This window comes from Centruroides sculpturatus, unplaced genomic scaffold (assembly GCF_000671375.1).
Source record: "Centruroides sculpturatus isolate CEXI.00-Female unplaced genomic scaffold, Cexi_2.0 scaffold2329, whole genome shotgun sequence".
NCBI lineage: Eukaryota > Metazoa > Arthropoda > Arachnida > Scorpiones > Buthidae > Centruroides > Centruroides sculpturatus.
This window is the reverse complement of record NW_019386855.1, coordinates 1-18,109: the sequence shown is the minus strand read 5'-3', so window position 1 is coordinate 18,109 and position 18,109 is coordinate 1. Positions and strand designations below refer to the sequence as shown.

At 32.9% G+C, this 18,109-nt stretch overlaps 1 protein-coding gene across 1 annotated transcript in view; it reads right to left on the bottom strand.

Annotated features, from left to right (window-relative positions):
• The window catches only part of LOC111615853 (multidrug resistance-associated protein 4-like), a 29,178-nt gene extending 14,035 nt beyond the window's left edge, over positions 1-15,143 (bottom strand). Inside the window, exons 1-4 of the mRNA XM_023357285.1 lie at positions 15,031-15,143; positions 7,224-7,329; positions 6,926-7,144; positions 3,227-3,316 (exon numbers count right to left, since the gene is read on the bottom strand). Coding sequence (XP_023213053.1) covers positions 3,227-3,316; positions 6,926-7,144 — 309 coding nt within the window. The 5' untranslated portion in view covers positions 7,224-7,329; positions 15,031-15,143. The remainder of the gene's footprint in view (positions 1-3,226; positions 3,317-6,925; positions 7,145-7,223; positions 7,330-15,030) is intronic.
• Between the last annotated feature and the right edge of the window lie 2,966 nt (positions 15,144-18,109).

The window sequence follows — 18,109 nt, the reverse complement described above, 5'->3', positions numbered from 1 at the left end:
GAGTACTTAGGTGTATTAAATTAATAACATTTCAGACATTGTTATAAATATTTTTATCCATTTCGATTTTAAAAATGTTCGAACCGTTTTAAATTCGAATTTGTTATTGCATATTGGTTCGATTATAGAACGATTGTAAACGTTACAGAAAATTGATCAAATTGGAAACAGTTCGTTCGATTCTCGGCAGTAGGTATTATAAAACAATTTCTATGGTTGTTGAAATAGTGAATATAAGTGGGGTTTGCTTGCAAAATCCTCGCGGGCAAAGACACAGCTAACAGCTAGTATATAAATAGTCTGATAATTTATTCTTTAATTCTCTTGCTTCAGTAGGGTACATGTTGCTTGCTATCTGTGTGCAACTTCTCGTATGATCAGCTGTTGCACTCTACTTTCCTGAGATAAAGTTGCTATGTTCATCTTTTGAATCACAATTTCTAGCATTAACGAAACAAGCCGTCTCTCTTATAAGAAAATCGTGCAAGATGCAAGATGCCAATACTATCTTTCTCGTGTGATCTTTACTGTACGTTAATGGTCGTTTGAAAATGCAAAAACGAGAACTTAACTTCCAAAAGCATTTTTCATTACTCGACGAGCACGACATAGTCTATAGTTATAGACTCGTTGTGATCGGCTAATAGCAGAACGTCCAGGATATGGTCGCATCAAATTTCTTGATAGTGGGAAAGCTTTTTCACGAATGAAATAAAAAGGCAACATAATTTCGCAATTTGGAAAGTAATCATCATTAGGCAAGTTTAGTCCGCAGGTTTTTATCATTTGGCCAATGTGTACTTTTCTAAATATTCCTCCATCGCTCTCACTTCCATAGTGTCCATAATCTATATACACTATGACCTTTATAAAAATTTGTAATTGGTATCTACCACTGCTAGCAACACATTACTAAACATTCCTTTGTAACTTCCTACACTTCCACTATCTTGGGGAGAAATTATCAATACGTGTTTTACATCAATGTTCCCGCAGCAGTGTGGTAATTGCTAAGCTTTTAAAAAATTTTCTGCAATAGCTTTTCATTCATTTGGTGTTGATGGAAATTGCATGCACTTGGATTTTATCTGAATCCAAACAGAATGGCAGGTTTCTTGAACAATTTTTGCTATTATTTCTCGTCCAACTCTAAAGGCAAATGACAAGCTTTTGTATGTTTTCCTTGATGCTAAAAATCTGGAAAAATACCTGATAACATGAACGTTTTAATCCAATTAAAACAAATTAAGCTACTCAGTCATTAGCTCCTGATTTTATACAATGTGCCTTAAATTTATTTCCCAGCGTTCTCTTGCCGAAATTGCTTCTCTAAAACGTGTATTTTGCTCGCTTATATGATTTCCTACTCATTATAATAACACTTCAAAGAAATCAGTTGTAATTCGTAAGAAACTGTAAACAAAGTTCACGTTACTACTAATAAAAACTTTTATGCATTAATAGATTTTGGGATAATCTTGATTTATTAGTAACTCATAATAATAATCCTGGTCTCGAAAACGAAGTTCAAGCATAAGTGTATTATGATAACCTGAGGAACTTCTATTCCGAAACAAAGGTCTCACCCAAAAACGATGCTTGCGTCGCTTTAGTTTCACGAGTGCAACAAGCAACAAAAATTGTCTGGCAAAAAGCTGAAACATCATATCAGCTTGTATCTGATCCAGTTAAAATATTTGATGTACTCTGACAATTATGAGCAATCAAACTACGATGCTTAAGTTTCCACCAGTTCACGTGCGAAGTAATATTTACTTTCGACATTTGGAACAGCACCGTTGCCGTAAAAACTTCGCTAGCCGAACCTCCACCGAAATCCAAGCGAAAACGCTCACGTGATTAAAACTTTTCAAGGCGAGGGTTTTTTACGCTAGTGGAGTCTCGACCTAAGGCCCCAACTATTTTTACGTATTTACAATGAAAAGCTGTGTTCATATAAACGAACTGATTTTTACTTTTTAAGAAATGGGCAAATCATTTCAATAAATTGTAAAACGATTAAAAATTCCTAAGTACACAGAGTAAAGAATTGTGTCAAAATATCAAAAAACTAGTAAAATTTATGTAAAAAATCAACTGGATGACCAAGAACTGTAATAAAAACAGATCACATTGACCTTCGTAACATTATTTTTAAAAATCGAGGTGCATCATTCGCTGAGTTAGTGAACGAATAGAATAAAGTTACTAGAAAGGAAGTAACAAATGAAACTAGTAGTCAACTGTAGAAACTTCGCTACAGCTTATATCAGGTAAGGAAATGATACTACTTTTTAATAACAATAGAGTCCTGTCGTTTGTTTACGTAGATAAAGGCGAAAACCTTTTCTCACAAAAACACAAATAATAGAGCGATTTAATTAAAAATGCCGAAAAGCACAAATGCCGGATACAACAACTGTTAAAGCAGGTTATTTACAATGATCACGCGAAGTTTCGAGTCTGCATTAAAAGCAATTAGAAAAATTAAAGTCATCAGAAAAAAAGAGGCATTCAATTATGACTGTGTATTGCGCAGTATAAAAGCCGCAGCAAGCAGTATAGTGTGGGGTTGCGTGTCAGCGAAGATGTGAGAAATTTTTCTTTTAATCAACAAAGGGGACCAATAAATGCAGCGAAATACTTACGAATTCTTGACGAAAACCTGTTACCATCATTAAAAATTTACTGTATCACGGACTATTATTCTCTATCAGAATAGTACAATTGCCACACTTCTAAAACCGTCGACTCTTGGCTGGCTTAACGTAATATGAAAACATTAAACATAGGCATTTTAATGTTTTCATATTAGCAGCTCTGACTTAGCAGTTCCCTATAGAGAATATATGATGTAAAATTAGAAACGTGTTAAGAAAAGTTCTCAAAAAAATGTGGATGGTTTAATCAAAAAGTCAAGAAATTTTGGGGTGAAATCACTCGAAATGAACGACATCGTTTTGTTGACACAACGAACGATCGTATGAAGGCTGTTGTATAAGTCAATTGTAAAAATACTTAGTTATAATCAAAGTTTAGCGATATAAACTAATCATAAGCATAAAAAATTTTTCTTATCGATATTACTGAAGATATATTAAAACGACTTTTAAATGACTTTTTGTCCGAAATGTTTTTGTCGAGTTTATATAATACACCGGTGAAATATATGGGTGCACGTGGTATACATTAATCAAACAGGTTTAGATAATTGTCTTTAACTTACATTTTGGAATTTGCCGACGTCGTTTGCTAAAAGATTTACCATTTGCCCTACATTCGATCTTTCCAGAGACGAAGGACTTAACCTAATTGCCTGCAAATTAAAATTTTATGTAAAATAAATATTTTTAGAAAATTATATCATCATTAAATAAAAAAAAAAATACGAGAATAATATTTCGGAAAGTTCTCAAACAATCTAATTGATTAAATTTTCTAACAAAATACACTTGTCTAAGTTATAAATCATCATCAGCTTTCTTTGGTATTTTGCAGTTAAACTCTTTTGAGTTTATTTTATAAACCTAATAGCAATACTCAGCATACCTTGTATTATAATCCGTAATACTCTTTCAATAATAATTATTAATCAAATAAAAAATTCCCATGAACTCATCGAGGGCCATTGCTTTAATTTAAAAGAGTTGTCAGCAGCTGAACAGGGGTGTTATCCAAACTGCATCCAACAAAATGACAACTCCATGTGATTGATATCGTTATACGAGGCGTGTCAGGAAAGTAAGTACCGTTTCGTTCTACCGTCATTGCAGTGGTAGTATCGCAGTTCAGCGTTTGCGCATACGTCTCTCTAGTTGATTGTCAGTCCAGTGACGCGATTACTGCCGGATTGTGTTGTTTTTCCAATTGTTAGTGAGCGTTCAAAATGTTTAAGACTATTGCCGATCCCGCCGAATGTGAAGTGCATTCTGTAATACGGTTTTTGAACGCAAAGATTGTTAAGCCAGTTGAAATTCATCGTCAACTTGTAGAGATTTATTATGAAAATGTAATGGGTGATGGAATGGTTAGAAAGTGGGTTCGACAATTCAATGCTGAACGCACTGATGTTCATGACGAAGCATGGAGTCGCTGGCCTTCTGTTGTCAATGATGGTTTGGTTGCAAAAGTGAATGAAAAAATTCATGAAAACAGACGGTTCACAATAAGATTACTTTGTGATGCGTTTCCAAAAATTTCAAATACTGTTTTGCATGAGATTGTTGCAACAACCGATGTTCAGCAGTGGCTGTCTTCACTGGCGGCATCTTTCTTTGAAGACGGAATAGACAAGTTGGTTTCCCGATATGACAAATGTCTGAACAATGGTGGTAACTATGTAGAAAAATAGTTTCAGACATGCTTTTTCATGTATTTTATTTTGAAAAAATATTTTTATGCGAATTTTTCCAAAACGATACTTACTTTCCGGACATGCCTCGTATATTTCAAATAATTTCCTGTGAGATAAATCGTAATGTTAACGAATTGTGCAATTAAGAAGTACAACGATTGATTTAACTTCGATCACATGCATTTTCTAACATTTTATAAAATGTAATTATTGTTTCAAATATTAACTATTTGTCATTAGGTTATCAGTATATTGGAATGCACGCATTCTACCGAGTCTTCATAATCGATGCGGCATGAAGAAGTATCATACTACAGCTATTCACTTATATGAAGGTGATTCGTTTGAAAGAATTTCTAAATCAAACATAAGTCACCTAAAATGTTTTACATATTAGCAAGATAAACTTGGCATAGCTATAAATGTAAATTTAATGAATTATTTTCAAGATATATATAAATTTAACTCTCCGCTCTGTGGCCACTAAGAAAGTTTTTTTTTGCAAGCTTATAATGAGTTCGGCCAGTCCGGGTAGTGATGGACAGGACACGACATATCCAGACGGACCATCCCGAAAAATTCCTGGGGACTTTTCTACCCGTTTGGATACGAACCCGAATCCCTCAGAGCGGTAGCTGCCACCTTCATCGGTCGGCCTCCAAGATGTATGTATAGATATAGAAAGAAAGACTGTATATACATTTATACAGATTGTAAAACTATGAATACATGCTATTTTCGGATAATAAAAACAATTCCTCAAAATGATATATTAAACCAAATTTCGAAAAACTCAACTAATTTTGTATTTAATTTGCCTTCTTTCTAAAACCAAATCTGTCTTTACGTTTGAGATGTAATTAAATACTACAATTCAATTCTACAGGCTTATTCAAAGCTGTTAAACATTCGATAAAGCAAGATAATTTTATTACAGGTTTTTGCATAAAAGTCAAATTCTGTTAAGAAAAATTGTAATATTTTTTATGTTTTTACTCCTATAAGAAATTTGCTTACTTTTTTGAGAAATCAGACTCTTTTTTGAGAATTTCAAGTGCTAAATTCGTATAAAAATCTTTCTTCTTTCGTCGTTTTTTCCCTCAATTCTCTCGTTTTCACCCCTTTGCCCGGGCAATAAACCTTTGAAATGACGCGGTATACTAAGAGGTCGAAAGGTCGGCACCCTCCTAGACGGACGAAGTCGTCGTATAACTACCGTTTCCCCAAGGGATCGCTAGATCCTAAGATATCTGCGGTGTTCAAGTAAATATCAAATTAGCAACAACAGACATATGTTACTGTATAGAGGGTGAACGAAAAGGTCACATGCAAGGGTAAACCGTAAAATGAGAAACTGTATTACGTTACCGCGGATGACCAGTCACTACCCAAGGAGATGACGACTTTAATGCTAATTGGTCAAGAGATGACGATATTATGACCATAACTTCGTCACCCAGAACGGGGAGACAGTGATAAGTCTGGAGAACTGTCAAATTCAAGTAAACAACACACGCTGCAAAGACAATTACATCAGAAAAGTCCCAGATATTTCCCACGCTAATCGGGTAAAAAAGCGGATCGCTCCCGCACCTCCGGGCGATCGTCAGGAAGAAGCTCCAAGACCGAAACCTGCAAGCCTCCACTACCTTTGGTAACTTCGTAGTTTCTGATCACCGCTCCAAACGAGGTAAAGACTTGGAAAATTTTATTTCCCTCTCTCTCTCTCTCTCTCTTTCTCTCGGCGTAGTAGGAACTTACAAAATATTCGCTTCTATCTCGATTTAGTTTAGACTTAGAAAAATTTCACTTCTTCCTCTCGGTTTTAGGTTAGAACTTAGAAAATTATCGGATAGAGGACCTACGGCGGTCCCACCGACGGGAAAGACGGACATCGGCCGTGTAATATTGTCGCGAAGCAGATATATTATCATCATTATTGCTATTTCCTTCTTGTTGGAATTTAAAATATACTCGGATGTATCTCTATTATTTGTTAAAAATTAAATATGCTATTCTTAATTTAATATTGTATCATCTTTGAGTACTGCCGACACCTCGTTACGGCTTCACTACCCTTCCCACTCAATTACCTAACGCCATCCCTGACAACGAAGCCGATAAGTGGGGAGAAGCTCACCGCTCTAACCCCCCTCGGTTCACACTTATTTTTATTACTACTACAACTTTTCCGGCTGCGCCGAATAAGTCTTTTATAGAGCCAAAGCATAGCGCTCACGTATACAAATTTAGTAATATATGGACGAAAAGTGATTTGCTAATACAGAATTAGTGTAGCCACATTTAGAAAAGCTTATTGATTACTAAACCTTATTCTTGACAAAATAAATGATTGTATATGGTGTATATAAATTGCGATTTCATTTTTAACAATATATTTGAAATTACTTTACAAAATAAAATTTCAGAACTATCGATTGCTGAAAAAATTCTTTTGTAAATAGTTTGATTTGCATTTGTCTTTAATTTCATCGATCCATTTAAGAAAAATACACTAACGTAAAAAGAATATAAATCGAATGCCTGTAACACATTATAATTGCTACTCACCTTTCTATATATAAGAGTGCAGAAAGCTATCTTTAACTTCATTCCATATAATTCAGTTATAAACGCACTAATATCAAGTATACAGAAATATATCGCAAGTAGAATAAAAAATCCCGCAAATGTAGCGTAGATGGTGTGTTGATTCCGTTCCTCTCTGTTTTCAAAACAATTTATTATTAATCCTACTAAGTATGCTTGGCCTGCAACTAACGCTGTCATCTGCGAACGAACAGAAATATCAGTTATTTCAATTATTTTAAAACATTCTTTATGTCTTTCAAATGGGTTGTCGTAATACCTGAATGAGTACAAGTAGAATAATTCTTAAGTATCTCCAACCGACAAAACGTAATAAAGCTTTCAGTATGCTCGAATTCTTCTTCTGCAATTCCTGGTTCCATTCTCTGAAAAGAAATTGCAATGAAACCTAAAAATTGAATACAATATTTCAATCAAAAGTTTATTCTAGAACTTTTGTACAACTATGAATCAATGTAATGGTCTTAAAACAAGTATTATTATTATTGTTTTGAAAATACAGTACAAAGTTATTCACGATAATATCTAATGCTAAATGGAATGCTAATATTCTGCTATTCTGAATGTATTTAGAGAAGTGCAGTGCTAAAAATCCGGAGCCACATTCTAAACAGAAATGGAAAGTGCTTTTATATACGTTACTATATTACAGAAAGGAAATAAAATGTTGATACAGTATTACTACGTAATGTTTCATTCTAAGACTGATACGTGAGTAAATATTATGCCTAAACAGATCATCAATTTGCAGCAGCATGTGTTGTTACAGAATGCAGAGTAATGTCCGCAGGAAACAAATGGCGATTAACTTATTAAATTTTGTATAAGTTAATAAAATATACCATATTTCTTCGTTTTCAAAACATAGAGTCCCCTGCGTAATTCGCAACAGGCTACCGAACGTGTACTAGATTTAAAAACTTTTAAATTTATAATTAACAATTTTCTAATTTATACCTTTTCAATATGTAAAGTAACATATAAATTTCATAGCATTTTAATTAATTAATTAAAATTAAGTGATTTTAGTTACATGTTCTAATGATTTTCGATTAGGTGTTTTGTTGGATAGTGTATTAATTAATTTCTGCCATGTATACATCCTGAGAAAGAAATAGAAGTCTTGTATCATATATATGATGCTTATTGCATTCAAATCAGCTATCAAACTATGATGTGTCTAACCTTCGAACATCTTTGTGTGATCAACTTTTCCTCCTGTTATCAATATTTATTTGTGTGACCAACCTTATTATGTGACCAACTTTTGTGCAATCAACCTACACACTTCATCATGATCTTCGTGTCCAGCCGAAACTATGGGATTAACCTCTTATCTATGCCTTTCATAATCGTTCAAGAATTTCAACATTCTGATGTTCTTTCTTATGAACTTTGGTGGTTGAAAAGGACAATTGTAATATCTGCGATTACGGCCTTCTTCGAAATTGGCTCCATCTGTGATATCAACCTACTTCAACAAAAGATGGAAATCACCTGAACTATGTGCATCTGGTGCTTTTATAGACTGAATAAGTATTTCAACTTACTTCTCGCTGAACTCTTAATGGTTGAAATGGACTGATGCATTTAGCTATATTTGTCTAATGATAGATATGAGCTCAGTGAGACTATGTGTACTCAATGCTGTGCATCTTATTTTCCTTAACGTCATTTTCTTATTTTACGATGTGTTACTTTTTAATTTTAAGTTTGTTTAGTATCTTAAATTATTAGATTATAAATATTTGTTAATAATAGTCAATAAATATCTTTACGTAAAGTACATATATTTTATAGTAAATAATATATATTTATTTTGTTATATGCAATACATACTTATATGATACATACAGCAATTAACAATAACATGTAAGGATAGTTAAACGTCACATTTACCTTGTTAGTTTAAGCATTTTTATTATTCTAATATTTGTTATCGTAACCGGAAATAACCATAAATAATTGTTAACATTTGATCTACTATCAATGTGTTTAATTTCTTATTAATATGTATACCATAAGATATTATACTTGAATAATCCACTATATATCTTATTGTAAATGCTGTACGTTATTATGCTACTGTTTATTGTGTTATGTAAAACTGTATTTATATTATTTTGCTTTTCATTACTTCAATTGACTATAATGTTTTGTGTGCTATTGATTTGCACTGTTAATATGTAAATAATTTCTATGTATACTTATCTGGTAATGCACCTACTGGGGCTAGATATGTAAGTATGCACTTTAAATAAAGACTGACTGACTATCCCCAATCTCACTAAGAAAGATGGCACCAGTACCTATAATATTCTTGCAAATGTTGAGAACCTACTTAAGAGTAATTTCCCAAAAGATAGCACAGACAACAAGCTGGGAATGCATGAGGAAGTAAGAAATAACATCACCGTCCCCCAGAACAGCAATGATGACTGTTGGTTTTCGTTTCGAGAAGTCAAACATATGGTAAATAATAAGGCCAACAAGAAAGCGCCGGGCATTGACAATATCACCACAGAAATGGTGAAGGCAGCGTTTCGACAAATCCCTATTGCTTTCATGATTTTTTATAATGCCTGCCTAAACCATGCCTACTTCCCAGATCTGTGAAAGGCAAATTTTAAGTTTATTCCAAAAGTGGACAACCCAACTATGGAATGTGACTACAGACCTGTCAACTTGTTGCCAACAATGGGAAAAGTCGTGTATGGTCTTCTCTTTGGCAGAATAAACTGGCACTTAAGTAGCAACAACCTGCAGCACAAGAACCAATATGGGTTCTGCCTTGGCTGTTCAGCCATCCACACAATACAGAGTGTAAAGGACTTTGTTAATCAGGCATGGGACAGCGATAGACATGCTCTGCTGATAAGTGTTAATTTTAGGAAAGCATTCAACCACCAATGGTGGCCTTCCATATTGCATCATTTGTATCAAACTAACTGCCCGAGCGACATATATATATATAGGTTGACTAGCAGCTACCTGGAAAATAGGACTACAGGCTATTACTCAAAGACAATTAAACTGGAAAACAATGTTAACAGAGGCTGCCCTCTAGGTTCCAGAACTGGCCCAGGACTCTGAAACCTGGTATACGATGATCTGCTTTGTAGCCTTCACTCGGACCCAGATATCAAGGCAGAAGGCTTTGCTGACGATACGCTAATAATGATAGCGCATTAGAATAGTTACATTCTACAAAAGAAGGCTAATGAGGTTCTAGAGCTGGTCAGTAACTGGAGCAAAAAGAATAAACTCCTGATCAATTATAATAAAAGCAAAGCAATGGGGTGCACAAAAAACTCCAGGAGGAAGTAGCTGCAGCGTCCACTGGCCATTTACCTGGACTAGAAAAAACTAAAAAGTGTGTCTTGCCTTAAATACCTTGGGGTTTACTTGGACTCAAAGCTAAGTTGGAGGATCCATATCACAGAAATCTGTAAAAAAGTTCAGCAGAGATTAAACCTCTTCAACTACATCTCCAGAAACACATGGGGACTTGGTAGTAGAAACTATAAATTAATCTACAGGGGAGCAATAGAATTTGCTATTCTGTATGCGGCCCAGGTTTCAGGGGACAGAGCAGCATTAGCCTATATCAAGAGGAAATTACTGTCTACAGAGCCGGCCCTACCATAGGGCAAACAGAGCAGCTGCTCCAGGCACTAAGTCCTAGGGGGCGCCTCAGTGGTAAAGAAAATTAAAGAAAAAATATTTTTTTCATTTTTCGGTATTTTAATTGCATGCGTGTGGCCAGTATGTAAATGGCCTTATCTGTTGAGACGTGCGCAAGTCGAGTGCGTGGGCGGGGTTCCACCCCAGGGCGCCATAATAGGATCTCGCTCCATCCTAAAACTTGCCTCAGGCCAGCACTGACTGTCTATCCAGAGACATGCTGCTATTAGAATCTGTAGGGCATATCGCACGGCCTCCACCAATGTGCTACTGGTTATAGCTAACATTATCCCCATACAAATACGAATTATAGAGATCTTCTGGCAGTGGATCATGCTGACCATAAACCATCAGAATATTACCACCAAAAAGATACAGAACCTCTGTAGCAAGGGATTGATTCCTTTTAATAGTGCGAACTCGATTGACTCCATAATTAATTACAAGATAGAAAATTACATTACTGGAAGTACTCTCGGAAGGCACCCGGAGAGACAAGCAGGTATACCTTAATGTCAGAAACAATCATAGTGACAGCAGAGCTCACTGGAACACCTACACAGATGCCTCACGCAATGATAAGGGTACTGGTGCAGCCTTCGTCATCTATGATAGTGAGAATGAGATTCAGCATCAGCAATATTACTGGCTGCACATGCACTGTACTAACAACCAGGCAGAACTGTTAGCGGTTTATAAAGCTCTAAACACCATCACTAAAAATAGGAAGACCTACAATGGCAGCATATGTATCAACACCAGTATGTATGTGATTAATATCCTCTCGAGCAATAATAAGTTCACAAGAACTGGTGTGAAGGTAAGACATCTTGCCAGAAATCTCAGCAAATTTGCTCAACTCAGTTTCATTTGGGTGCCTGGGCACACAGGTGATAAAGGCAATGAGCATGCTGAGGCCCTTGGCAAAAAGGTCACCACAACAGACACCCCCACCACTTTTTCTAAAATTTTTATCATCCATATCAAGAGCAATATCAGAGACTGTATAATGGAGGAGTGGCAAAAGGATTGGGCTACCTCAACCACTGGCAGAACCACTTACAAGTTTTTTCTGTCGATTAATAAAAGACAAGCTCTCAGCTACTTCATTTTCCATGCCATCATGCAATGCCTGACAGGTCATAATAACTTCCCCTCTTACCTTACAAGATTCAAAAAGATCAAAAATGATAATTGCACTTGTGATGAAGTCTCTAAAGGAGACGCCCTCCATTACATCTTTCACTGTATTCTGTATGAAAGATAGCAGGAAGAATTCATCTACCACTGTCTATGAAAGAGATTCGTTGGCCTCTTGAACCCAACACTCTCTGTGAGGATCAAGAGATCTTTGAGCTGTTTGACAAATTTGTAAAGTCTTGTAGTCGCTTCGAGTATAACTCATGCCTACATCAAACCTAACTGGTTTTCCGGACTCCATCTGCAACAACATGTTGGGATCCTACTGCTGTTCCGCTCTGTACAGGCAGCTGGAGCGATCGCCACTCTTGTCACCAGCATTGTAGTTGTTTGACTGGTGAATCTGTCCAGTGGTCTTCATTGCCTGCTTCTGTGAAACCACGGACATGCACTTAGTAAGTGTTTCCCGCGGTGTCACGCGTAGCATCCCTTGTACTGGTCTTAGATTGCATCTGTGACTCTCTGTGTTTTGCTCCAATCAGCAGTCTTGTCAACAAGGTCTTCTGTTAACATAACATGGTCCTTTTATGTGACATACTACTAGTGAAGTACCTGTGTTTAGTGTAGTACTTTTTTGTCGAGATTACCAGTGGTAACAGGCCACTGCCATGTACATTTTTATCTGTATTCACTATTCTAACCGTCTAGCTAAAAAGGCATTCTGTAAATTATTTGTACCAACGACTGTTTTCTTTTGTAAGTGCGATGCTAATCAAAATTGTAATCCCAAACTCAACCTCCACTTTCCACCTCTTTTTTCCCTCTTTTATCCCACTACGTCTCTTTTATCAATCTACCCCTCACTCATCCCTCTATACCCTTCCCTTTTCACATGGCTAAGTCCAACTAGGATAGCTATCTCAACTTTACTTTCAAGTTCAAGTATCAACTGGATGGATTTAAAACGTACCCGTCACAGCCATTGATACACTCGGCGTTATAAACCCTAAAATTTTCAAAAAAATTTAGGAACCAGTTGTTTTGCCTTACAACATTTGGTTACAACAATAATTAAATGTTAATAAAGAGTAAATTCGTTATTAGACTCCGTTCGATGAAAAAGTCGAAATAATGTGTTTTGTAGGTTACTTTGTCTATAAAAAAATCTCAAGTAAAGAAATTCGAACGGAATCTAGAAAAAGTAAATAATATTGTAGTTGTGACTCCATTGAAGTTTTCACTGTAAATCAAATAAATAATATATACTTGATTTTGCAATAAATTTTTATATTGTTACATGCTATGCTACGTGATGTGAGGGACAACGGGACCCTCAAGAAAGTGTTATCTTCACCTTTGATCATTTTACAACTTTTCGTCATTTGACTTCGACTTTTTTAACAAGAGCTATCAATAAAATTAGTTCCTAAGGACTTGTTTCTTTGTTAAAGATGATCCATCTACTCATTAATGTATCACCCGGAACTTTCGATAAATTTCCAGTATTGGATGCCAGGCCCTTGGCAATAAACTCCTGACTTCCTGGAAAAACTCAAGAAGGAAAAATCCCCAATAACCAGAGAGAGCGATGAGAATTCAGGCAGTCGTCTTCTACTGGTTCAACTGGGAATGGAAGAACTTGTCCCTTTATCTTCCGAATACTACTTCTGAACGTTACCCAACCGTGAAGCAATTAAATATTCATTTGTGGACTGTTTTAATAATCAGTTCACCCTCTGTGTTACTACATCCAGAACATTAGATAATCATCATCCAAGTGCCAGAATCCAGGTTTACTACACCACGTCTTTTAAGAGGGTATTTATCAACACGCGATCGTCGTTTGTAAACACTCTCTTTTGAACGGGCTAGTAATAATCAATGGAACCTTTAGTCGTGCTTGATATAAACAATATATTTGTAGTCTCTTCTTATTTGACCAGGGTGTCTATTCGTAGATACCCTATTTTATTTTCAAATTCACCAGGGTGTCAATTCGTAGACACCCTGTAAAAATTCGAAAATTTTAAAATTTTTCGCCAACAGATGCCAGAACTTGACGGTAACGTCTTCTATACCGTCTGTTTCACATATTTGCGTCCAGGTGGCTTTCGCTGACTTAAAAATTTTTTTTTGTGATTTTTTTCTTCATTTCAATATATTTTGATAATTTTTTATTATATTTTCAGTATGTTTATGCAATAATATTACTATAATAAGTTTATTTATGCTATAATAAATTTATTCATTTATAATAAGTGAAAATATTATAACGATTTAAATCGTTATCCTCATTTTTGTGATTTTATATATTTTTTTAATTTTTTTTAAAAATTATATTTAAAATATTAGCAATGTCAAATGTATTACTACTGGTAATAATATTTTTATTACAAAAATTTATATTATTGTCCGATATAAAGTAAACATTGTATATTAGTTTTTATGTCGGTTTGTAGAACAATGAAGTTCTGATTTCAAACAAAGTATTGATATAATCTGTGATATTTTTAAAACTAAAAATGATACATTGATAAATGTTATGTCGAATCGTACAGAACAATATTTCAGATCGTTCTGGCTTAGTGCCAAGAACGAACTACACAACTGAAGAGTGTTAAATTGTAAAAAATGTTACAAATTTCCACAGATAGATGTCAGTTCTGATATGTGTAATTTTTTTTCTTTCGAATTTATTTTTTAATTTTATTTATAAATATCATATTTAAAACTACACATATTAGTAAATGTGATGTGATTTTTTTCATATGAATATAACAATAACATGATTTTTGGCAAATTTTTAAAATAATATAACTTGACTGACCTTGAATTACCTAAATGGCCCTTGGTCGTTAAGGAAAGTAAAATAAAGTACGGGGCGGTGAACCTGGGATAGTAAGAGCCGGAGTTCCGAGTGAATCACTTCCTCGTCTCTCTCCTCATTAACTCCGAATCCAATCCTTACTCGCGATCGATCGCGTGACGTAAAGTCGTGATTTCCGAGTCCTGAGAGACTCGGTTGTGTCATATCGTAACGCAGTGTTAAAGAGACACCGCACCCAAAGTCAGAATATATTCAGTACCTAAGTAATAATGGCTAATATATATATATATATATAATAACCTTCGCTTGTTCTATTTTATTTGATTAGTCTTATCCAAATAATAAATAAATCTGAAAGAATTAGGTAGCAGTAACTAAAATATCGATGTCCACAACTTAGTAATAACTAACTTACCTTTGAAGCAGATCACCAAGATACTCTGAAGTATGATATTTTGAACATTTGTATAAATCTTCTTCCTTTAAAACTCGTTTTCTTCCCTCGTTTATTATTGGGAAAACCCAACTGAAAAAGAAATAATTTAATTATTAATGTTGTTTACCGTAATTTTCTTTTCCTAATAATTCTGAAACTGCTACGATGGTACTCAACTTACCGTACAACGCAATGAACGATGTTTGTCAACATCAATAATGATTACGATCAAATTATTTACTTTGCTAAATATTTTACCAAACGATGACGTTATAAATTTTGCTATTTATTCTTTTTTCGGTAAAAATTAGTATAATTGTTCAATGATATTTTTTCAGTGTTTCTGAATAAAACAAATGCATATACGTTTAATAATGAACATTCTAAAGAATTCAGCAACGAGTTGCTTAATTTTTCCGGAAACACTTGGTGGCGCCATTTATTACGATATTTTATTCAAAAACATTTTATATTTTTAAACTATTGTTAAACGGCAAAGAGATTAATTTTGAGGATAAAAACGAGTTTTTTAAAAAGAAACAAAAATTGTAAATACTAATGACGAGTAAAATCGTCATCATGTCCGACCCTACACGAGATATGACACGACCTCTTTCTCTCTTTACCCATTCGAGTTTTAACCACTAAAATTTATAACATTAATCTTTTTGTACATCAACTATCCTACAAAATATTAAAAAATTTTGACAGAAAACACAACTGTTATTAATTAAGCTTTAAAAAGGGTAAACAAAATCGTGCTTTCTACACAAGTAGTAGTGGTTTGAGTGTAGTAGTAGTAGTAGTGGTTATCAAAAAATTAATTTCAGATGTCAATGAAATTAAAATTGCAAATAAAAATTTGTCGAATGAAGTTATTTCAGATCAAAAAATTAATTTTTCTAATCACAAAAGAAATTTTTACTCAATGGAAATAATCAGAATGTTAGGAATATTCAAGTAAATTTTTATAAAAAAGAAAGAATTAAATGTTTTAATATCGAATAAAATTAACACACAATAATTGTATAAAATGATATAACACCAAAATGAATTTTTTTTATTATCATCAACAATACTAGAATTAATTATTTTCTTGATGGATATTTGTCTTAATATTCTGGTACACGACAGTTTGAAATAATATAACACTGAAATTATTTTTAAATTTTTATTTTTACGTTACAGTTTATTTAAGTGTTTCTATTTTTTTCTTCAGTTTATCTAAACCAAGAAATTTCTGCACCTAATAATTTTTCAAAAAATAAATTATTTTCAAATAAAAAATTTCTCGATTAAATTAAGATTATAAATATTTAGAAAGCTTTTTATTTCATTTTACTTTTTATAAAACATCTTGAAACAATCATTTCAGATACAATAATTTTAGATCAAATGATCAGGAATAATAACTTTAGCATTCAGAAAACTTCTTAATTCATTTTATAAAATATCTTTAAACAGTAAGGCAAACTTTAATATATTCTTTCTAATTATCATAAAATTAATTTGAAATAATCATTTTTATAATTTGTTCTAATATCCAAGTAAATTAAAACATAACAACTTAAAATAATATTTTAACAATAAGACAAAGTAGAATAGGGGAAATAGTTCAATATAATAATTATTTAAATTATATTTGTTACTAATTTATTAAATATCGCAAAGAGAAAAATGCTTTTTATAATATTTTTGGCAATAACAATTTTTTAAATATTATCTGATGTTTGACACCGAAGAAGTTCGATGTCTAAATAATTGTAGTTCTAGTTTTTAAAAATTTTTTTTTAATCTTATCTATCCACCTTAAAATAAAAATAATTCATTATACGTTGTGAAATAATTTAATAAATTTCGTAAATTACTATGTTTAATCCAACCAGTTATATCCGATGTTTTTTCGTCTATAAACTATAATCCATGAATTTTTTTGGTAGAAAATCGACTTGCCATTGATCTTTCGCTGATAATTGATACTTTTTAACAGAATCTATAAAAATGTTTATTACAGCTTCTATAGGACAGTAAAATCTTTTAATGGCCAACTGTCGATAACTTGAAATGCTTCAAAATCTATTAGAATCACATTCTGTAATTTTATATAAATAAAAATTAGTAATAGTATTATTTTATATTTAAGAAGAAAATAACGATAAGATTTCATACATAAATATTTTTTACTAATTATATTGAATGTTTATTGATATAGCAAACGTCTTTTCTTCCTACTTTTGATATTATAACACAATTATATTCAATTATTTTATCCATTTTATCAAAATGTTAGTGTGAAATCTGTAAAAATATATAATTCTTAAAATTATAATTATATAATATATATATAATTATAATTCTTATTTATATATTAATATTTTTAGACCGTACCTTGAATAACAGGATGTTTAAAAATGAATCAAAAACAGTTAATTTCCAATAATACATTGATATCTTTACATAGTACCTTGAATAAAAAAATATTTAAAAATGAATTGAAAACAATTAATTTTCAAAAATAATTTAAAAATTATAAGAATTTTGTTTTTGTACTTATATATATAACTTTTGTTCTTTAAAGTTGTTAATTTGAAATATCCTTTTTTCTCTGTTTTCAATTTAAGAGATAGTATAAATACTGCGTATAAGAGAATAGTTCGATACCTCGCCGAAAACTTCTTTTGCAAGAACCTTGTTTTCAGAAAGTAAGTATTTTTATTTGAAAGTTTGTCATTGACGAAAAGTTTGACTTAGAAATAACTAGATAAAAGTAAATCTTCAAAAAATTCACAAGTTCATCGACTTATTATTCTAATATACATGTATCATATGAGAAATAAAATCTTAGGGAGTAGGCGTGAAGTGATAGGGTTTACAAGGTATTATATAACTTATTTCTGAAATATGAATAATTTAAAGTCTGCAAACTGAAGGGAAAGTTCAGCAAAATTCATTTTTATAATGAATCTATTACTTTTAAAAAAATTAACAGTTAGACATAAGAATTTGGCAATTATTTTGTAGGGTATATATCTATCATATGAAAAACAAAATATTAAGG